We start from the raw sequence: 22,359 nt of genomic DNA, 5'->3' as shown, positions 1-22,359 counted from the left end.
GCAGCTAGATAATACCTTCTCAAGGTGAACTGATGCGGGACTTGCCCCAGTAAGCACTGTAGCTTCAGTGCTAACGTGCTGTGGAGTGATTTATCTGCTTTCGGTTAGACTGTTTCCCCACTGATATGTCAGCTCTGCTTCAAGAGTCTTTTGAGAAGGAATGCTTTTATACTGGTATAGGTGTTGTCCTTTGTGATAGAGATAACTGACGTGCCAGATGCATTTTTGCTAGAAAGCCGTAAGTCATTCTGGAAGCTTCCATGGAGCTTTTCAATGCTGTTGAAGAAGCCAGTGTGAACAGGTCAGAATAAAGAGGTAAAAGATATCATGGACATGAGTCTGAGATTTCATTTTCCTTTAAGTGAGGTATTCCACAGCCAATTCATGTAAGGACAAACTGCAACTCAGTTGTCAGCACCTATCTTCAAAGGATGAAAGGAAGAAGTGTGTCCTCCTGTAAAATACTTGCAGTTGGTAGATCTAGCAGCTGTGTTACTGCATAGTCTGTCTGCCAGTGGAAGGCTATGCGGTTTTCTCTCTTCCTTTAGATTAGTGAATGTATTTGACTGTTTTCTTTCCCAAGCCCATGCACATTGAACATCTTTCAGGGTTTGTCCTTTGACTGGGAAGGTGTAAGCCCATTTCTTTAAGAGCAAGTAAAAGTAGGACAGGGTACTTTTCTGTTTTCCCCTGCTTGCTGTCTCCAATCTCTGGACAGAAACACAGAACAAGAAATAGTTACTGAGGAAAAAAATAATTAATTGCTTTCTGACCCATACTTCCTATTATTTGATCAGTACTTTTCACCTTGATCATTACTTGACCAAACTTCGTACCCTCTGATGAGAATGAGCAAAGCTGATGAGTCTGGCAGACAGCATACTGTGAGCCAAAGACCTCAGCTGTTTGTCTTTTAGTAGAAAATCAGTAAGTTCAATCCTGGGTAATTTCTAAATAGTAGTAGATTGTAGTAAATTGCCATATGAGATGGCTGGTGTGCCACCTGTGTCCTAGCCTGCAGTATGTGTTACGCCGAAGAGGTGTATGCGGTAAATACTACATGCTGTTCTGGTCCATTTGTTCTGCATGTGAAAATTTGACAGGTCATTTTATAAAAGATGGGATGTGGGTGGGCCAAGGTTTCCCATCATGAACAGGTACTGCTGATCCACGAGTACAACGTAACGGCTGGGTCCCATTCTGTTGGCGCTCAGCTTCCTTAGCGGGCGTTTGTTTGTATTGCATGGGCGTAGAGGCTGGCTGGAGATAACAACTCATGGGCAACCTTGGTCTGAAACATCCTGACTTCTGCAGTGTGATGTGCCCCATGAACAGAGTGCACTTCTGTACAATGACCTGAAAGAACTTCAGGTGTGGGAGTGTTAATAATGGCTTTTCCTCTGTCTTTTGAGCCAAATTAGTAAAGGTTATTTGGTCAATAAAGAGAGGAAAAACAGCAGTACCTACTTACTGAGTGAATACCAAATCTTGTGGAAAAAATAATAATTCATAGTCGAGTAATGAAAGACCTGTGTAGCCACACAGGAAAGGAAAATTAAGATTGCAAAGCAAAATTTAAGCTAAGTGCTGGACTTTGCAAGTTTGATTAAAAGCCTTTTTAATGCTCATGGGTTGTTTTTTACCTTAGTTTCCTAGGAAACTCAAGACTTCTCTAGTGATACTGTCTGCCTGTTTTCCTTCCCTGATAACTTACAGCTGTTGATATGACGATAACATTTTCAAAGATTTTCTTCTTTGCTTCATCACCCATTTTAACAAATCTGTAGAAAATGAAACCTCCAGGTTAACTTTCCTAATGAAGAATGGCCTTTGGGAGACCTCAAGTATTATCTTTGCTGGCTAGTAAGCACATCCCTAGCTTGAAATCTGAGTCTGTAACTGCCTTTTCTAATGCCCAGCATGGGAGAAACTATTTGGTGTTTGGCAGAGGGCCTGAACATGGATGTATTATGTGGTGATGATAATCATAGGCTTTATGAGGAGTAAGTTTATGATGGTGAAGGCTTATGGAGGAGAATTGCAATACAGGAGGGATAAAAAACCCCAAAACAAACAAACAAACAAACATAACCAAACCAGTACAAGAAAGTTCATGTTAATCCTGGTAGACTCGGATGTTAGTTGCTCTATAGTGGTGGTGCCTGCGCAGTCCAATTATGCATATGTTGTAAAAAACAGCCTTGCCTGAGAAGTGGTAGGACAAATAACTGACTAATACAAATTGTGGGATTTTTATTCTACAGACCTCAGTGGCTCATGCCACTCTTCACAGCAGAGTGTTGACCGGGTGCTTTCTCCTATTTCAAAGCCACATCTTCTTTCATCTTCTGAGTCTGTTTCTTCCTCACCATCCAGTCATGGCCAGAAAATCAGGTAACATTGTTTACAAAGCAACATTTTTAACCTGCTTTTTAAAGAAATTTTTATCTAACTGTTCGTGGTGATAGCTGCTTTTACAATTCAAGTAAGCCATGAATTTTGTGAGAACTTTTCTATGGACAGATGAGGATTTCCATTCTTGAATATCATGCCTCAGGAGGATGTTAGTTTTAAAAAAACCAAAGACAACCCTCCCCACTGCCCCAATCCTTGTATTTCAAGAGAGCTGCAAGTTCTGTAGTGCTTGAAGTCTATTGTATCAGTGTAGACTTTCTGTTTTCATTGTATTTCCTAACACAGTCGACCAGTTTCAGACAGCTGAATGAAGGATTCATGGTTAATAAAGAAATATTTCGTTAATCACTAATTTCAGAAAACATGTTTTCTAAAAGTTTCCTAAAAATGTAAAATCTGTTCCTAAAAGTAAATCTGAGTTAAACAACTGACTTGCATGCCTATGTATAATACCTATGAAAAAAATCTTATTTTTTCAACATGTGAGGAATGTATGTATATTTCAGAGATATATCTGACTTTTCCTTGTGTCCCATAACTTTGGACCATATTGATAATTTAAAAATTTAGACTGTATACTTTTTTGAGTAAGAATAATACCTGTACTGTGTTGCAAACGGGAATTTGAAGGTACTACAGTGACCAATTAACTGACTCTCACTTGGCATGTCTTTTTTACAACAGTCCTATCAGAGATCCTCACCCTCATATGAATTACCTGAATGTGAATGTATTTTTAACAATTTGCTGTCATGGGCTCTTTGGGGATTTGACAATTTTCATTCCTCTAGTAGGCTTCTGCGCCATCCATATAAATGTAATCCTAATAAGGTTAACAAGAACTCCTGCTGGCATTGTAGACTAATTAGAGAACAAACTTCATTGCTGAAGACAATGTTGGGTCTTTAGAGGGGTAAACTTCATGTTTCAATGACTTGAAATAATTTTTCAAGAAAAAGGTAAAACTGCAAGCTCGTAACAAATTCTGGTCCAAAGTAGTGATAATTTCTCATCTTTCCCTTATCAGAACAGGCCTTTTGTACACGCTTGATATTCAAAAGCTATCAAGGTTATATTTCAAAACCCCTTAATAAAAAAAGACCGCTGCTTCCTTGAGCAAAGCTTTGTCTCTGTCATTGTGTCTCTATTTTTCACTTCTGTGATGTGACTGACGAGCTTTTGCTGACTGAAGCTTGGTAGTTTCTGCTGCATGAGAACTTAAGGCAGTTGTACATTCTCCCTTCACTTATAACCAAACTGTAATACTAACTTTTTTTTTTCCTCTGAAGAGCTTGTTCATGTGCCTGTATAACTGTTTTCAGAATAGGAATCTCCAGTCTCCTTTGCATGTGGGAAGGAGAAGGGTAGCAGAGCTTTTCTCTTTTCCTTTGGGTTTTCTTTTTTTTTTTTTTTTTTTTAGGATCTCTTTTAAGTAACTGAATAACTTGGCAAAATTAAGCTGCGTAAAAATGACTTCTCTTTCCTCTCTGTGTCTCCATGTATGAAGTTCTGTTCTTAACAGTCGCTGGTGCCTCCACTCTCCAAAACTGAGAATCCTGAATAGGTGTCTTCAGAAAATGTTCAAGTATTTGATTTTCAATGTTTCTTTTCCTAAGAAACACTTGAATTGCCCTTAACCTTCTAGCCATCATTCCAGATTGATAGCTGAAGAAAGATGGCTTGTCCTGAGGCTGCTCTAGCAGGCGTTCATAGGGCTTTGTTATTTTGTTGTTATCAAGTCCTCAATAAACATTTAAGGTAGAAAGGGTCTCTTTTGTGGTTAGAATTTGGGGAGAGCCTTTATGTTCTTGGCCTTGAAAAGAAGCTGTTGGGATTTCTAGGGACTGTGAGGTTTGTTCCTTTAGGTGACTCTCTCTTTCGCTGCTCATTCACATTTCCTACAGTTTGTCTCAGATTTGTATTCCTGTGACAGACCTTACAAAGTGAAGGTTGAGTGTTAATCTGCATGTTAAGGTGATATGGGAAAATGCTGTAATGCTGTGAGGGACAGTACATCTTTGAAGGATGTTGTAGAGCCCACACTGCCCGAAAAGTAAACAGTATGAGTAAGTTATGTTGCAATGAACATGCCAGGGTCTGGGCAGGCAGCTACGGGTTGTAGTTGTTTTCTTGGGTTCCTTGTGACAAAGCAAGGGTATGAGATCCCAATAATTTTCTTGAACTTGCTGCTTTCCCAAGACTTTCTTAAAGGAGAAACATTCTTTTGTTGAGTGAGTACTTTTTAATTTCTTGTGCCTTGGACTGTTTTCTGTTTATATAAAGTATTTGAGAAATGCATGTGTGGGCTTTTCCAGCTATTTACTCTTGTTATTAGTCAAATGCCACATCATTGATGTGTATTGTGGGATTAGTTTATGACCTGTAGATTTTGAGCAGCAATGGAAACTTCTTAAAAAAGAAAAGGAAATACAATGCTGTAATACCAGTAAGCCATTACAAGTTAGACCTCTGTCAGTGGGGAAGAACAATTGCTTCTCTGACTATAGCAGTTCCTCGTTTGTTTATATTTCAAGACATGAGTGGTATGAAGGAAGCCAATAAACACAGACAGGAAGACTAGAGTAATAAAGCAGATTATTAGCTAAACCATTCCTTTTTTGTTCAGGGCTGAAGAAACCGATTGTGAAGGTTGTTACCAGTTTTAAGCTACAAAAGGAATTTCAGACATTAACAAAATAGTTTAGATGGTGGTGGTTGTTTTTTGTTTAAGCTTTAATGGTAATTTTAAGCATAACTCATGCAATTTAATCATTTCGTGATGATTGGCACACCAATACTGTTTTATGGAATATTGACATTAGGTACAGTTCAGGTTTTGGTTGCCAACTTTGATGAAATGAATTTTTTAAAACTGTTTGGAAATATATGTTTACTGGTCTTAATGAGGCACAGACCTCTTCTGTTTGCTGAATCCGAGGGAGTGTATTGACTGTCTTTCTAGCAGTGTTGTAGGACACACTATTGAACAAAGTGGCAAGCATGCCCGTTAACCTTGCATCCTTAAGGATTATTTAACATTTAACTATTCATGGGAACGAAAGACCAAAAACATGAAGTAGACTTCCAAAAACTTAAACTTCCATTTATTCTGTTGTATTTAATTTACAGGGTGTTTTTCCCAACCGTCGTTACTGAACTATCTTTCTGGCAATGCAGATTTTTTTTTTTTGTTTTGTTCCCAGATTTAAACTTTTTGTTGAACATGTCTCATTGTGGGGGTATGTTTTGTTTGTTCTCCACTTTTGCCTCATCAAAGACCTGAATTCCTTAGAAATTGTAAGGACAAACATATTTATGCCGTGGTGAAGAGCACCAGCTGGTGTGAAGTAAGCTCCTTTATGAAGTGCTGCTGCTGAATTTCATTAGTGACCTGCGCTCCTTTTGCTATTCTAGTTCTGGTCAGTTTAACAGCTGGGTCACATGGGAGATATTGTTCTTTCACATTATCTTTCTGATGAGATAAACGGAGATTTAGAATGAGGGCACTAACCCCATTTTTCATAGCACCCAGATTTTCACCCCTGCATATATGTTTTGCCAGACATCTAATCCTAATACATTTCAAACACATCTGTTAAGATGATATCAAAGTCTGAATTAGACTGCAACATAGAGCCTAAAAAGGAAAATTTCTTAATTTCAGTTGACTAAGCATCACACTTCACTGTATTTCTCCTTTTTTTTTTTTTCCTTACTCCTTTTTCTGCCTTTTGAGAGTGTATTTTGTTTTAATGTAATGCCTTGATGTCATATATAGGTCTTGTAGAAAGGCTTCAGGGACATGGCTATCAGAGAGACGGACATGACTTTTTGGGTCAGAAACTTCTAGAATTTTGGCTGCATGGTTTTCACCTTTGGTTTAGTCTGTTGCTAATCCTTGTATTTAAATCTCAGATCACTATTTGCTTAGAAGCTTAACATTTCTATTTATTAAATTATTTATGTTCTTCTTTCAGACTTCATAATCAGCAAACAGATAAACAAGATTTCAGTGATATCCCCAAACCAGAGAAACTAATGTATGAGGACCTTGAAGAATGCATTTCTTCTCTTGAATGTAAGTTTTAGTGCATTTTAGACAGTTTGTTTAAAACCTTAGGGCTTAACAGTTGTAAGACAATTGTCTTGGCACTTTAAAATTGTAGTTGGAGAAAAAAAATTCTTACTGTTGTTGTAAATAAGAAGAACGAACTGTAACTCTCTCAGATGATGAGGGATTAATTTTCTTCATATTTGCATCTTTAGAGGAGAACAGTATTTAGTAATAAGTAGACACTAAAATTGAGTTGGTTCTGAAATTTGGGAACATACTTTTGGTTCAGAAATCTTGCAGAACCTTGTTCTGAGTAATGGGTGTAGGTCTGTCAGTTGTTTTGGAATGTTTTAAAATTGTGTGGGATTTTTTTTTTTAAACTGCAGAGGGTACTAGTATATGAACTAACTTGAAGCTCTATTATATTTGCTACGTAAAGTAAAACTCCAAGCAGTGTTCATGGACCAATATCAGAGCAGTATTACCAAGTTGTAATTCTGAAGATAAGTTTCTGCAGCCATTACATACACTCTTGTTGATTTTTAATAGTATAGCTTAAATAGTATTATGAATTAGAATTTACTTTAGAAGGGTGAGTAATTGTGTGAAAAACATTTGCAATTGCACTGTCATTAATCAGCATCTCTGAGTAGTTGTGGAACATACGGTTCAGTTACTGAAACAAGAATTTTATCCTAATTTTTTTCTCTGAGGTCAGCATTTTATTTATTTACATTTCTGCTCTCTGTTGATTGCAGGAAGAACTTTGTCATTATGTGTTGTTTTGCATTGCATGCTATAAAATGTTTCCCTTTCTCTACATACTGCACTTTTCAAAAAACTTTTGATATATCTAAGGTTCTGTAGAAAGAGGAGGATGATAAAAGTTAATGCACTTTATTGCCATTTGTACAGGGAGAGAGAAATAGAAGCACAGTTACTGGCTTTATTTCCTAGTTTTTCAGCATTTGAGTGACATCTTAGTGTTGTACCTGAGCAGCCTTATCTCCCATGAAACTGTGGATTTAAAGTAAGTGAAATTGTCAATGAGAAAGAAGTGAGCAGCAAGCTAAACACCTTTCCCATTTCCAAATTTTGTTAGGTCTGTAAAGTCTTGAGACTGGTAGAGATATGTCATTGGGTGGTATAAGTAAACTCATAGTTGGTGAAGAGATTATAATTATTGTATGGGAGAGTTAGAGTCACTGATTTCAAAGAAAATATTCCTAACTGGTATGAGTGCTTTCCTGGGTCTGAGACTGGCTTATTCTTTTGATTGTGGTTAGGTTGTATGGAAGATGGAGTGATGCCCTTGCTCGCTCTTCTGTACCCGTGAGAATATGGCTTTCAGTATTTTAGAAACCAAGCAACCAAACAAAAAAGATACTGTTTGTTTAAATAGAAAATGTGCTGATAGCGTTTAGTGATAACTAACAGAAGCTGACGACTCATCTGTGCCTTTCTCTGTGAAATTTTACTGGGTACATTTGTTGGTTTTCAATTTATCTCATTTAGGTTTGTTTGGTTTTTTTTTTATAATAAGCTTTAAATGCATTATTTAAATGTAAAATGAGCCTGTAGCCACTAATGGTTTCTACTAATCTCATATTTTAATTAGATTTAGTTTTATTTGTTCAATTTTTTATTAGAGACTTTTAGGAATACCTTACATATTTCACTTTTATTTTATCAAATGTGAGAATAGACTGCCATATTCTTGGCAATTAGCCCTGAGTAGGTGCTGTGCCCAAATAAGTTACCACTGTATCATTTAGTGATGTGTGGTAGTCAAAAGAATAATTTTAAGAGTTTGCATATGCTGATGATTTCTAAATCAACAGTACTTTAGTTGTGTCAGACTGCATCAAAAGACAGTATCTCAGTATGTAGAAGGAAATCAGAATGGCTAAAAAGGGGAGAAGGTAACCCAGGAGGAATGGGGAAGGGGAAAGGATAAGAATGTAAAATCTGAAAAGTAAATGTAGAATAAGATATAATGAAGGAAGAAGTTGATAAGAGTAGAAAAAAACATTGGAATGAAGGAGATACGAGAAAATGTGGAAGCCTTTTAATCCTACTGTGAGTGAGCTCTAGCAAGAAAAGATTGGAATTTCTGTTGGCAGAAATTGCTTTTAGTTGGCGTACTCGTCTTAAGGAAATAATGCATCGCTTGCTGTCCACCCTTACATAAAAGAGTGAAGGTGTACAAAGAGTTACCTTTTTTTCCTTTACAGAATGGTTAATGTAAAGATGTTTTGTACTGTATTGCTTTGGGCTTGGGTTTTTTTTTGTCTGTGTGGTCAGCAGACGTTTAGAAGTTTGATATAATATTTAACAGGAACCTATTTGTGAAAGGAATTTTTTTGACTATTTAGATACTACATACTCTGAAACATACTGATGCCTCATATGGAAATAATGCTATTGTTATAACCTTATAATTTAAACCTAAAGTTAAAGAGAGAGGAAAAAAAAAAAAAACCCAACAGATTTTCTTCTGAGTGTGATGGGCCATTATTTTAGTTTTACATGAAACGTATAGAATTTACTTTTCTTGGCCAACCTGGTAGGACTTACTGTTGCCTTTGTAAGAAACTGAAAACATTCTCGTAACGTAGCTATACTGACAGTTTGGGAGAAATTTTCTGTGATGCTTTCATCTATAATTCCTTTAAAAGAATTTTAATTTAAAAATTCAGACCATTCTGAGAGAGAGGCTGATCAGTTTGGGTGTCCTGTTTTTCTTCGTGCAAGAAGAAAAGGCTGCTGCTTTGCTCCAGGCTGAACAACACCAACTCTCTCAGCCTGAAGAAGGCAGCTCTGGGGAGACCTTTTAGCGGTCTGCCAGTATGAAGGGGGCCTACAGGAAAGCTGGAGAGGGACTTTTTACATGGGCATGCAGTGATAGGGCAAGGGGAAGTGGCTTCAACCTGAAAGAGGGTAGACTTAGAATGATATTAGGAAGAAATTTTTCACTGTGAGGGTTCTGAGACACAGGAACTGGTTGCCCAGGGAAGCTGTGGATGCCCCATCCCTGGAGGCGTTCAAGGCCAGGCTGGATGGGGCTTTGAGCAACCTGGTCTGGTGGGAGGTGTCCCTGCCCATGGCAGGGGGGTGGAACTAGATGATCTCTAAGGTCCCTTCCAGTCTAAACCATTCTGTGATTCTATGGAAATATTTCCTTTTTTTTTTTTTTTTTTTTTTTTGATGTGGAAAAGAAGAATTCTTGAAACCTTGATAATATTTGAAGGATGGGAAATCAATGTTTTCTACACCTTTACTCAAAACTTGAGGAGACCTATAAGGTATCTGTAGTATGTTGCACTAAATGCTTGAAAAAATGGTCCTGTGTATTTCAGGTTTGCTAGCTAGAGATAGTGGCTACATCTGATTTTTTATCTCTTTTTGCTTTCTCCCATAAAAGCGAGATAATAGCAGTCTGCATACTTTGCAGGTAAATAATTAAGAAGCATTTGAGTATCAAAGATTAGAGAGGAAGTACAATAATTTTGTTGTTGTAAATTCAGAGCCACATTGCACAGGGTGAAGAAAATATAACATAGAATGTTTGAGTTAGCAGTATCCATCCTGTGCGCTGAAGAAGCAAGGATCCTAATAAAGAAATAATATGTGATCAAATAATCAAAGGCTGTTTTATGTGCATAGAAAGGATGAGCTAAGCTTGGACATGTAATTTTTCTGTGACCTGTATCTTGATTATGCAAAGAAATGAAAACATTTTGGTTTTCTGGTGTATATTTATTCATGAATCTGTTTTGGCTTTGTAAACAGATGTGTTCCAATAGCTAATTTCAAAACTAACAATTCTGTAATTAAAGAAGCCAGTACAGCCTACGATAATTCTTAATCCTCAGGGAAATGGTCAAGTTGAAGGGAAAATGCTCAATTAGTGCTGATATTTATGTGTTCTAATTCAGCCATTCCCACACTTTGTGTCCATTGCTGTGCTCCGCTATTGTAATTACAAAATAATGAAGCCATTGTTCAAATTTCTTCTCCAGATCAGGGGGACATTCCAGAGCAGTGTGAAAGTGATGCCTTGCATCCATCTGGGGACATCGTCAATGGAAACCATGTCACAGCCACTGTGGCAGCAGCAGCTACTTCGCTGCAGGACTTAAGTGAGTTCTCAGCTCAGAAACAAAAGTGAATACCCTTTTTAAATGTCAGATGTGTAACACAAAAAGCCAAATATTTAACATTCTGTAGGTATGTATGCTGGCATGATTGAAAATTTTTCCAAAAGTGCTAATTACATAATAAAGAGCAAGGAATATTTTCTTTCGCTTTACTGTATGAGGATGTCTTTTTTTGCCCTGATTTTGGTTACGTTTGTTTTTAATTTAAACACTTTTGCCACCCGTCCCACCCCCCGTCCAGCTTCTGGAGAGAAGGTTTTGTTTCTTACTTTTCTCTTTAGGATAATTATTAAATATTATTTCTGTTCTTGATAGAAATAAGACTTGAAAGGTTTTGTGTTGGTTTGGGTTTTTTGAAGTATTTTATGTACTGCTTGTCCAGATTTTTTTCATTTTTCTTGACTCTTCGCAAACTGTATTATCACAATGCTGTTTTAATTCTTTGGGTAGATGAGGATGATTTCAGTGCAGCATATGCTGCTTTTCTAATTGTTCTACATGGAAGCATCATGATTCTTTCTATTTAGAGAAGAGCTTTCTAGCTTCTAATAATTCCCTGTATTTAGTTTGCCCGCCTAATTACTATCTGAACGCTGTTCTACTTCCCCAGCTTTTTAAATATACTGGTTATATCAGCAGCATGTCCTGCAATAATTTTCAAAGGTTTTTTAAGTACTTTGCTTTATAAATGCAAAGAATTGCAGAGAGGGAAAGAATACAGCAACATGAATGTTAGGATAACAAAGATTTCATGAGAAAGTCTGTGGTAGGAATGAGGAGTGCACAGAGAGATTGTCAAGTCCCTGGCCTCTACTGTGGCTCTACTGTTCAACTATTGGTGAGTCATACAGCAGACTAAAAATGTTTAGGTGGAAAGAAACATTACCAGATGCTAAGAATAACTTTGTGATATATACAACAATATATGCAGTTGTTTTTCATTTGCTATTAATGTTATGCAGGGACCTGTTGCTCATTTGTATGCTACTGTGGTAGATTACTGAACAACATAAATCAAATCACAGATGTTGAAATAATTTTTCACAGCGGTGCTGGATCAAAGACAGATTGAAGAACAGAATAGAGAAGTTGAGAAAAACTTAGAAGAAGCAAGACAAGAAAGGAGAGAGCAAGAACAAGAAGCTTTGGAAAGAGAGCAAAAAGAAGTGGAAAAGCTTAACAAAGAGGTAGTGATTTAATATGTTCATTTCTGACAGTAATGCAGCTTTGTAGTGCCATGCATTTTAGGATTGCGTTACTTGGTTAAAAATAATTTTATTCTTTAAGCAAAAGTAGTAGAGGCTAAGTACTTTTACGTAGTTGTGCAATTAACCAAAGAGTCTTGCTAGAATTTCTCCTTATGTGATTCTTTCCCTGGAAACAGATGCTTTTCCTTCCATGCTTCCTGCAACTGGAAGCAGCAGTTTTATGACCAGAACTTAGAAGGCAGCTGTCACCAGGCTATCAGAACAAGCTGTACATTCACGGACTTTCTGACATGGACCGCTGCTGGTGGGACACCACCAGAACATGTTAATGTTCATCTGTGCATTAGCTTGTATTGGGGTGCCTTCTTGGAAGTAGAAGCTATAAGGAGACCTTAAGGAGTTAGCTTAAATCCCTTTGAGCTGATGCAGCACAAGTTGAAGTAGTGTTCTGGACCTGTACAAAACTTGGTTTTTGCTCCCTCCCGTTTCCTCTTCCCACCCTTAAACCCTGGTTAATTTGATTCAGGGTAGTGGTGCTGATCAGAGGTACTCATGCTACCCCTTCACACCAGCAAGTTAGGCCTTTCAAGAAACTTGCATACCTGTGTCACCTCATCTTCTTCAGTTCACACGCAGACGTCACACACAGAAGCCTCAGGCCTCCCAGCACCTCAGACATCCAGACAGGGCTAGAGTGGGATGTCTCTTTCTGAATTGAAGCAATAGCTTAACATTTCATCTTGAACTGCACATAACAAATTTAATGCAGTTTAGACTGGCATGTTTTACTGGGGTTAACATGAAATCCTGCAGATAGTGCAGGTGTTTAGGTATAAAAGCTATTTTTCTTGAGCTGATCGGTATTTAATTTTGAATTTGTGTCTTAAAGTGGATCCAAGACTCAAAGAAAATCGATGAAGAAAAAGAAGATAAGGAGGGAGGAAAATTTGAAAACACTAATGCTGGTGCTGACGATGACTTAAGGGATCCTACTCCAAACCCATTAGAAAAATACATGAGAATAATCCAGCAGAGAAGAGAGCAGGAACTGGCAAACAAGGTGAGTGTTATCAAAACCTGGATCCAAAAGTATTACTGTATAATAAGTATTTATGTCTTGCTAAAGTATGCTTAGTATGAAAACAATATTCTTTCATTTTTTCTTCATTCAGAAGCTTTATGTAACATCCTGCAGAGATGAATGTTTGGATTTGTATTGCAGAAATGTGTTTATTCAAAAGAAAAAAAAAAAAAACACAAAAACCCCAAAATTCTTTCTTTTATAAGGGTTTTGGGTTTTTTCCTGGTACACTGAGAGGGGTTTAGTTTGTCTTTAGGTACTAGGACAGTATTTAAATTTAAATGTCCTCAATTTTTAGTTCAGACTGTGTTTAAATACAGTTTGAATCTACCCAGGTCAGTTTGTGTTCCACTACCACAACTGATAGAATTTGTTCTGGCAAAATGGAAAATTTGACCTTAAAGAACAGGTGTGAATATGGGTGAACATTACTTCGATGAAGGACTGCAGCATTCTTTTGTTCCAACATTATCCAAGCCTGATTTTCCAAGGTGTCATTATTCTAGATGCAATGCAGCATTTGTAGAAATAGTAGTTTTATTTTCAATTAGGTGCCTTGAAGTACAGGTGCTATTATTAAGAGTCACTTAAGCCTTAAGAACCAGTTACAGAAAGTGTATTTTCCTGTTGGCTCCCAGAATTCAAAGAAAGAAGAAACAGAAGGATCACTTACAGATGGACTTATATCTAGTGAAAAGGATGACAGGTAAGGCTCACATATTACTATTAATCACTTCTATTACCCCATATTAATAAACAGTTAACTATAAATTAAAGTTCTGACATCTGCCTTCTTAAAAAGCAAAATAAATATAAACAAACTAGTAATCAAAAGCAAGTGTGTTGGAAAAACTGAGGATCCTTCCAGTTCTTAGACAGGGGAGTTGCATGCTATATGGCATTCGGATCTGGGAACTCCATTCAATGATTTGTTTCAATCGCTGGGCAATTAAAACCTTTTATCTGCCACTGAGCAGCATCTCAGTTCTTTCACAGTGAGCTGAAATGTGATGGATTTTTCTTGGGTAATGGCGCTGTGAAGGTTTGCCTGCGCTGTACCTTGCAGATAGTCTGTTATTAGCATTGAACCTAGCTTTGATTTATCATATGTAGCATCATGGACTTCTAACAAACTAATTCACGCACTTTTTTTTTCCAGAGATTTTTTGGCTGCCTGCACTGAGTTACTGCAGCTAGGGCACTTCCCCTGGGTCTCTCTAGACAGTGATAAATAAGGATATGTAGTTTTTACTTGCTTGATAGGGAAAGAAAAAAAACAAACCCCACCCCGTGTCTTATCAAATCTTTCCATTTATTTGAAGATGTAGAATTGAAAATATATATGAGCAAAAAAAATAGAATGGTTAAAAAAAAACTAAACGCTCACACTAACTGTAGTATTCAGTATTGTCTGTGCCTTTCAAGTGCTGTTTTACATACCAGACCTTACCCTGCTGCTCCTGGATTGCTCTCTGTATAGCAAATTTCTTTTCCCTGGTTAAGCATACAGAAGCAGCGGATAGACAGTACTGATTTCTGAGAGATACGAGCTGGCATTCTGTTCCTGAAGGCCCAAATCCTCACTCTTAAAAGCTTGTTATTTCCTTCAATTCACTGAAACAGCAAGAGAATTGCAGCATACACAGTCTCTTAACCGTCTTTTTAAAACAAGTATTTATATTTAAGATGTAAGACAAGTTACTACTGTGGACTCATACCGCTTTCTTTCCCTCCCTCCTATCCTTAATACAGCGCTGGTGGCATTTCTCATGGAGACGTGGATGAAAACTTCTGGTGAACAATAGCTACTGACTTTTATTATTATTATTTTTACACTAAAAATGTTTTTAAAGCAGCTTTCTGCCTGTAAAAAGTTGTAATAAATGTTAGGCACCAAGACGGCAGGCTGTGTAATTATAAATTAATAAAGCTCATCACTTCAATCACTGACTTCAAATAGCGAGCCCTGACGTGTTATTAATCCAGAAGGAGGCCCTTGAATGGGGTGTGAGAAAGGACAAAACAGTGTAAGAACATTAAGTCAGTACGTTCAGGTAGGTTGGCATTCCTGTAACCTGGGACAGCTTCTCCAAGGGGTGCTCCCCGCTTCCCCCCTCGCCCCCAACCCCTTCCCCTCCAGCTGTTACAAGGGGCAGGTCAGTGTGCAGGTAACAGTTGTCATCGTCACATGTTTTTAAAGATGTCCCATGGAGCCCCTTGGCTTGCGCCAGACCCAAGCTGATGTGCCCCTTTTGCTGCTAGGGCAGGGGAAACACACGCTTTTAGGAGCAGCCTTTATCTCGTGTATCACCTTGTTGGTATTAACCAGCCCAGAACGGAGAGATTCAAATAAAAATGCTATTTAACTCATCTTTATTTAAGCTTTGTATTTTGTAGGTAGATTATAGGCAAGATCATTAAACTTTATTTACAGTATAAAATACAGTATTTTTTTAATCAATGAAGTAATTTAGGTTGGCAGCATATATTACAACTTGCACTGCATTTGAGGCTGCTCATCTTGACCTAACTACAAGAACGTGAAGCCAAGTTTGACAGAATTTAAGGGCAAAAACATAGCTGTCTTGCGAATTCACTGGATGTTAAAACGCACCGTACCAAAAAATGTGACAGAAATAAACTTTGCTTTTGGAAATTAAGATGAGAAGCGAGTTGGTGGCTACTCTAATTATACCTGCTGCTTAATTTGGTGTCGCTCTTACAAAGTTTCCATGAGACGCCTTCCCTTTGCTGCCCCGGAACAGGACGGAGAGTGCTCGTTGCATTATGCTGGCCTGGAACAACTACGGCTATGTCATGCTGGGAACACCGGCTGACGCACCACGCTGCAGCAGGCACCTGCAGGGCAGCCCTTCCCCCAGCAGGAGCATGTGGATAGATAAGATACTACTGAACAAAAACGGGTTTCACTTCCGAGAGAGACATAAAGCCTAGAGATGCACTAATATGGAGTAGCTGTGGGTCTGTTTTCAAATAAGCGTACACAAGTGTCGTCTATTATCTACAAATATTTATTTTAACACTTGGATGTAACTACAGGAAGCCCTTGGCACTGATAGAAAATATTGATTCACTGTTAGGTTACAAAAATTTATACATAGCAAAATTTAATGCTCTTTACATAAAAATATTAGACTACTTAAACAAAACTTCAAAAACTCCCAGTAATAGCTACACTGAATTAGAAAAGAATTAGGCTTTAAGACACTGCCTCCATTATTACCCTTATGCAAACACTGGGCTAGAACATCACCTGCATTGCTGTAGAAATGTCTCCTTCATGCAACAGGTAAGAACATACACTAGGCTATTTTGTCATATTTGCTCTACATTGATCAAATTCGCCCCTTTTTTGAAACTGTCAAATTAGACTTCAATATGTAACAAAAAAAAAAATTATATTTGAAGTTTATACACCCACCCCCCAAATGCCTTTTCTCTTAATACTGACTCGAAGAAATTTGTGCTTCCTTTGATTTATATTCAGCAAACAGTCAAAACTATCAAACCACACGTCAGCTTAACATGGGTATGACTGGAATATTTAGTTTTTTCAAATTACTGATGTATTTTACTTCCCCCCCCAACACTTATATATATATCATATAGAACAAACACCAAATATACCATCACTAATACTCAAGATACCACTGAATGCTTCTGAAAAAAAACATTAATTAGAAGGCAGACTTCTATGGGAAGTGACTTTAAAATGGCACCAGTTTGTGTTTTTTTTTTTCTGAACACCACATTTTCTTTCTTAGTGTGCTAATTAATTTGTAAAAAGGAAAACACATAAGCACTGACTATAAATTTGCTAAGCACCAAGATAGAGAAAGGTGGACATCCTGTATTCTGGTTTATGGCTGTAATTTTTATTGTTTGTGTAAAACTCTGCAAACTTTCTCATCCGCTCGTTTGGAATAGTCAAATCAGTGTCATTTTAATAAGGTAACACTTTTCACTTACTTAAAACGTAGGATAATGGTCTCCTGCCACTATATAAATGCTAAGACATTTATAGAAAATAAATATTAAGGCAAAGCTGACATTTATTTTCAAAAAGAAGGGGATCATTATCCAGATCCGGGGATCTACATTCCATTAAATAGTTAATAAAAAGATTAAAACTTGGGACATCTGCTCAACACGCACGTAAGCACAGGAGCGTGACTGCTTCACTTCATCATAAAAAAAGTGTGGCACAGAAGCAGAGCGCTGTTCCTGCGGCCCCTGGAAAGAGCGGTCAAAGACAGCCCCGCTGCAACTTCGGGAACGCTGCAACTGCGCCGTCAGGTCAGCGCGAGCGGTCAGAAATAGAAATCTTAGCTGGCCACGTTTTCGTTTGGTAGATGAACGGAGATACTAAAAATCACACACCGCACACGTGCCTTTGCCTAAGGTCTGTACAGAGATCTACTGCCTGCTGGCTGGGAGCACCTGCCACCGTTTTGTGCAGGACGTCATGCTGTGGAACACGTCAAATATTAAATACCAAAAAGTCTCGAAGAAGAATAATTTGGTCACTTATTGTGAAGTGTTGCCTTTTAAAATGCCTGGAATAAAACCTCCATTCTCTGTATGAAAGGATGGAAGATTACCCGTGGGAAGATTTCCCTACGAATGTGTTCCAGGAGCTGGAATGTGAAGCTTTTGCACTTCTCTCTAATTTTGTTTGGTAGACACACACCTGTACTGCAGAGCAGCTATTTGTTGATTTGTCAGAGCTACAGAATTCTTCGGCTGAATTACTGTGGCCAACATTTATGTGTAAGAATTGAGTTGCTCTTTTGACCGAGACTGGATATCCTGAAGCTCCTGCTCTTCTTTTGCTTTGATATCTTGGTAGGCCTGCATTTTGCTTGCATCCTTTAAGTAGGCCCAGTTAGAAGACAGTATCATGAGGAAGTGGATCTGGAAGAGAAGGGTGAGCATGATGGCTAGTGAGCATGTCAAGAGGCAAAGCAAGCTGCTAGTTAGATTAATAGACGCTCTTTAAAATAACGACCAAAACAACAAAAAAATAAAGTTACTCTACGTTAATAAGCATTCTGTTATTAAAACAAGCACAGAGGCTATTCTCAAAGGTCTCTAGAATCTGGCATGCTAATATTTCAGTCGGTTATTCACAATTTAGAGGAAGTTAGTATAACAGTAATAAAATGAGCTACAGAGTTGTACGGGTCAATTAAAATGCAGAATGGGGGGAAGCAGGAAAAAAGTTTTGTACGTGGCCATATATGTAATCTGTAAACTAGGAACGAGGAGGTGCTCAGAAGAACTGCGTCCTAAGGTGGTGGTGTTTACGCATATCCAAGCCCAGATCCTGGGAAGTCTTTGCCCCCAACAAGCAGATGAGAATTCCACCCTCCCCCTGGAAAAAGCCTGAAACTGTAAACTGTTTTATTGATGTGAACAAGGCTACATTAACATATTGTAAAATTAAACAACAAAACATGAGTCCAAAACTAAGCAAAAGCATGCAATCTCTGGGTTAAGAAAAAGTCTTAATCGTATATTTATGTAACTACATTTTAAACTTCCATTGTCCAACCTCAGGTGAGGAGTTTTATATCACATGTAGCGACTGGTTCTTTTTTTCATTATTATTATCATCGTTGCATGGATTTTTTTTCTAGTTTGTGCATTCATCTCTTCCCAACTTCTTTTCACCATACTTCATGCAAAACATCTACATCCAGAAACACTGATTCACTTCTTTTTTTTTTTTTAATCCCAACAGTGTAAAAAGGTCTCTATGACCTATGCATGGTTTTGCTTCCCGTGCATCATACTTACAGTTCTGAGATCTGGCTACTGAGAAATCAGTTACTAAAGTGCAAGCCGTACAAGAACAGAAGCTATTTATACGCCGTTTCTTACAAGTTCAGGGTCCAAAAGAAAGAAGGTGATTGTTTTACGCAGAGCTAATACAAGGAGCTATTTCCTTCCAGAGAGAGCGTGATTTGGCAATTACTTTAAAATGAAGCAAAAGAAAATAATCCACTTTATCATCCGTGCACTGGAAATGCAAACCGACTAATTCATAATACCTGGGCTTCTAATTCCTGCCAAGAGAGACCGGCGCTACTTTACTATTCCTTTTCTTTTGTATCATATATATTCCGTATGCTCGAGGGGGTTATATTTGGTGTTCAGGATGAAGGATAAATTAGTAATTCTGACCCTGAACTCTCCCCGGATTTGTTTCAGAGATGACTGTTAGAAAGCAAGTGGAGACTTGAAATGGAAACGTCCCATGGTCAGAAGGATGATTTATAAACACCCCTACAGTAACTGAATCCTCTCGACATGAAGAAATAGCCAGATCTCATCCACATCATAGTTCATATACAAGAAGTCATTTTATTAATCTGATGAGCTAAACGATGCTTACTGAAGCTATTTACAATTACGGTAACAAAACTGAGAAAGCTAGACTTTTAGCCTAGGGTGTCAGTGGTATTTCAAGCTACGCAATGCAGCTCTTTACTGGGCTTATACAATTTAGAATTTAGTGCAGCAATCTTCCCGACTCTTAAACTTCAAAACAGCATAGTTATATGTAGTAGCCATCATGTAGATCAGCTGGTGGAAGAGAACAAAATACAGGAGAGTAAGATACAACAAGGTGACGGCTCAAGCCCACATGGGCAACTGTCGACACTTTTACAACAGACGTTACTCTGAGCTTCTTCCAGGGTGAAGATGCAAGATAAATAACTCGCCGTTTATGCGGAGAGGATAATCTACATGCAGACCTAAGGCTATTGCACCCACAAATAGTGAGTATTACACCCAGATTTGGCTGACATGATGTTAGAAGCGGGCAGCTAGAGGAAGCCTTAAGACATACCAAGCAAGTCATCTCGTTAAGGTCCCTTTTCCAACTGCTACCTAAAATTGGCAATGAGTGTTGGACTAGTCAAACTGCCTGGGTCCACACAAAAGAAACCCAAGAGGTTACAGGTGACCGATCAAATAAACTACAAAAGTGAAAAGAAATGGTGGGCGTAAGAACAGAAATAGTGGCTAGAAGTGGGATTTTCAAAGGACACGCAAAGAATTTTTTTTTTTAAAGATGGGGGAAGGGCTTTAAGATGACTTCTCAAAGCAAAAGTTTGGGACCTGCTGACTTGTAATGACCAAGCCACAGCAGCCAATAATGGTGATTACAGCTCGCCCTCCTTAATGTCTAGTGTCACTGTTTTTAAGATACACAAAACGTAATCTTAAAGCATCTTAAGCCTGAAAGGAACACGTTACACGATAAAACAACAAAAAATGCTACCCACCAGTGCTATGACAGTGGCACCAGCTCCAGCACAAGCCACAATGAACAGGTGGTAAGACATGTAGAACTAGAGAAAAAATATGTTAAAAACATTGAAGCAATTGAGGATTGTATAAAATGCATTTCAACCGTTCTACAAAATAAGGATAATAAAACCATCTTTGTAGCAAGGTATTCAATGCTTTAGAAAATAAAATAATATTATTCTGAAATCATTTTCATTTTCTGGATGACCTAACACAGAATGATTTCAGTGTTGCATTTAAATCAATCTCTTTATACTATTAGCACCAGTTTTCTCCTTTCATCAAGTTTTCAACTTTCATCAAGCCATTTATTATACAGCGCCCAAGTGACTTGGAGGCAAAAGCTGCGCACAGGTTATGTGTCTGTACCTCATTCGTGTTGCAGATGTTCTCTAAAATCGGACCACAGGCTTTGCCAGGTACAGCGTTCCAAGGGATAATACCTGAAATACCACAGCAAAAGGAACCGCTCATTTTAGCAATCAACACACGCTTTCTGTTCCTCTCTCATCTTTTCCACCCACTTGCCAGTTGTGTTCCCATTCTGGGCATCCGCGCGTTGACCAGTACAGCTTTGAGTTGGCAGGAGGAACTGAAACAACTCGCTCGAGTTGTGCTTTCTTCCCTGTACGGCGGCTCGCTGCCAAGGCATGTTCTCAGATGTGCTTCTCCCATATGGCAGCCAAATGGTTGGTTGGGTTTTTGCACTCCAGGTCCAGTCACACACTGCCTACTCCCCCACTCAGCGCTGAAAGGGATAATCTGCATCTCGGGGTACTTGGCACCTTGCGGGATAGCGCGCGCTTACCAGATTAAGTTCTACTTGAACAAGTAACTACTGTAGAAGAGTGCCAATATGGAGCTAGAGGGAAGAACTGCAGGATTTTTTTCTGGTTTAGTTCGAATAGGTGAAAAGCACGAAGTGAACACTGCTACAAGAAAATGCGGTCTGCTGCACCTCACGTACTCCCGATTACTTTCCTCACACAACTGAAAATCTGAAAAGTCAACAGGATCTAGCAGATTTAAAATAACCTAAACTTTTAGGCCTGCAACAGATGTAAAGCTTAAGCAAAACCCATTTGGAACAGGAGAAAACCAGTTTGTGTCCCTCATATAACTTGCATTTCAAACTCAGCTGGTTGGAATTAGCAACTCTGTCAGGGGCAGGTCACTGAAATCATCTCGGGATGGTACGGCTTTCAAAAAGATTTTATAGGATTTACTTTAAAGCCAGCTGCTTCTCTGCAACTGCAATACACACTCGAAGCCTTTTAGCCACCGCTTCCACCCAACAATATGAGGACAATTCAGTGACACAAGTTGCCTGTTACGGAGCTGCTCCCTCCCATCACTCATTGAAACCCAAATGATTTTACTAATCAGAGGAAGAGCGCGGCCCCACATGGCGCTCGCACAGCTGCGAAACAACCAGGAGAAGCAGAAAGGTGGAGGAGCCCATCTTCTCCCTGCGCTCCCAGGCTTTGCTGCTGAAGAAAATGTCTTGCCAGCCTCTTGCTGTCAGTTGCTAAAATGGGATGCAAACGTTTAACTGATTTGGAACTTATTGCTTTTAAAATTAGAATACTTTATCTTCTCCTTGCTGGACTTACAGCCCCGATAGGGAAGCAAACCCAAGGTTTCTTACTTTTCCAACTCTTAATCCGTTTTCTCAGCTTTGAATGACTTAGTCCAAAGAAAGAAACATTCCTGGAAAATGTTAGCTAAAAGGAAGCCAAAAGTAACGGTGACAAAAGCTCTTCTGCACAAGGGAGGCTGAAAAGATTAACTTCAGAAAAAAATTCACCTCAAGGAATGAAAAGCCTGACCCTATTTTAAGCAATTGTCCCCACTCCTCTGCTACCTGCACCCCCTCGGATTTTCTGTGGGTCATCAAAAAGCAGTAATAATTCATTAATAGTTAAGGCAGACTCTTGACTGCAGGTTTTTGGTCTTTTAACTGAAAATAATTGTTAGAGCAAAGTTCAGGTGTTAACTTCATATTTAAATGTAAAATCAGCTTTTTGAAAGGAAAGAGTATACACATACGGGTTCCAAAACCAGAATCTGGTTATCTGTTTCTCAGCGCTGTTTCTAAGC

The 22,359-nt window shown here is 38.4% G+C and overlaps 2 protein-coding genes across 5 annotated transcripts in view; one reads left to right on the top strand and one right to left on the bottom strand.

Annotated features, from left to right (window-relative positions):
- OFD1 (OFD1 centriole and centriolar satellite protein) overlaps positions 1 to 16,917 on the top strand; it is a 37,874-nt gene extending 20,957 nt beyond the window's left edge. For all 3 annotated transcript variants that reach the window (XM_082488297.1, XM_082488295.1, XM_082488296.1), the window contains 7 exons: positions 2,265 to 2,394; positions 6,393 to 6,493; positions 10,492 to 10,611; positions 11,677 to 11,816; positions 12,727 to 12,897; positions 13,557 to 13,624; positions 14,671 to 16,917. In XM_082488297.1, coding sequence (XP_082344423.1) covers positions 2,265 to 2,394; positions 6,393 to 6,493; positions 10,492 to 10,611; positions 11,677 to 11,816; positions 12,727 to 12,897; positions 13,557 to 13,624; positions 14,671 to 14,716 — 776 coding nt within the window. In that variant the 3' untranslated portion in view covers positions 14,717 to 16,917. The remainder of the gene's footprint in view (positions 1 to 2,264; positions 2,395 to 6,392; positions 6,494 to 10,491; positions 10,612 to 11,676; positions 11,817 to 12,726; positions 12,898 to 13,556; positions 13,625 to 14,670) is intronic.
- A 29-nt stretch (positions 16,918 to 16,946) lies between these two features.
- Positions 16,947 to 22,359, bottom strand: part of GPM6B (glycoprotein M6B) — a gene marked incomplete at its 5' end in the record, with an annotated part of 31,116 nt that continues 25,703 nt past the window's right edge. Inside the window, 3 exons of one of the 2 annotated variants that reach the window (XM_082488275.1) lie at positions 16,947 to 17,853; positions 20,235 to 20,300; positions 20,629 to 20,702. In XM_082488275.1, the coding sequence (XP_082344401.1) occupies positions 17,704 to 17,853; positions 20,235 to 20,300; positions 20,629 to 20,702 (290 nt within the window). In that variant the 3' untranslated portion in view covers positions 16,947 to 17,703. Of the gene's footprint in view, positions 17,854 to 19,321; positions 19,528 to 20,234; positions 20,301 to 20,628; positions 20,703 to 22,359 lie in introns of those variants that run through there. The other variant, XM_082488276.1, reaches the window with a different exon arrangement.

Source organism: Vanellus vanellus (assembly GCF_965231255.1).
Source record: "Vanellus vanellus genome assembly, chromosome: 1".
Taxonomy (NCBI): domain Eukaryota; kingdom Metazoa; phylum Chordata; class Aves; order Charadriiformes; family Charadriidae; genus Vanellus; species Vanellus vanellus.
The sequence above is the reverse complement of the archived record's forward strand: the minus strand, read 5'-3'. Positions and strand labels throughout refer to the sequence as shown.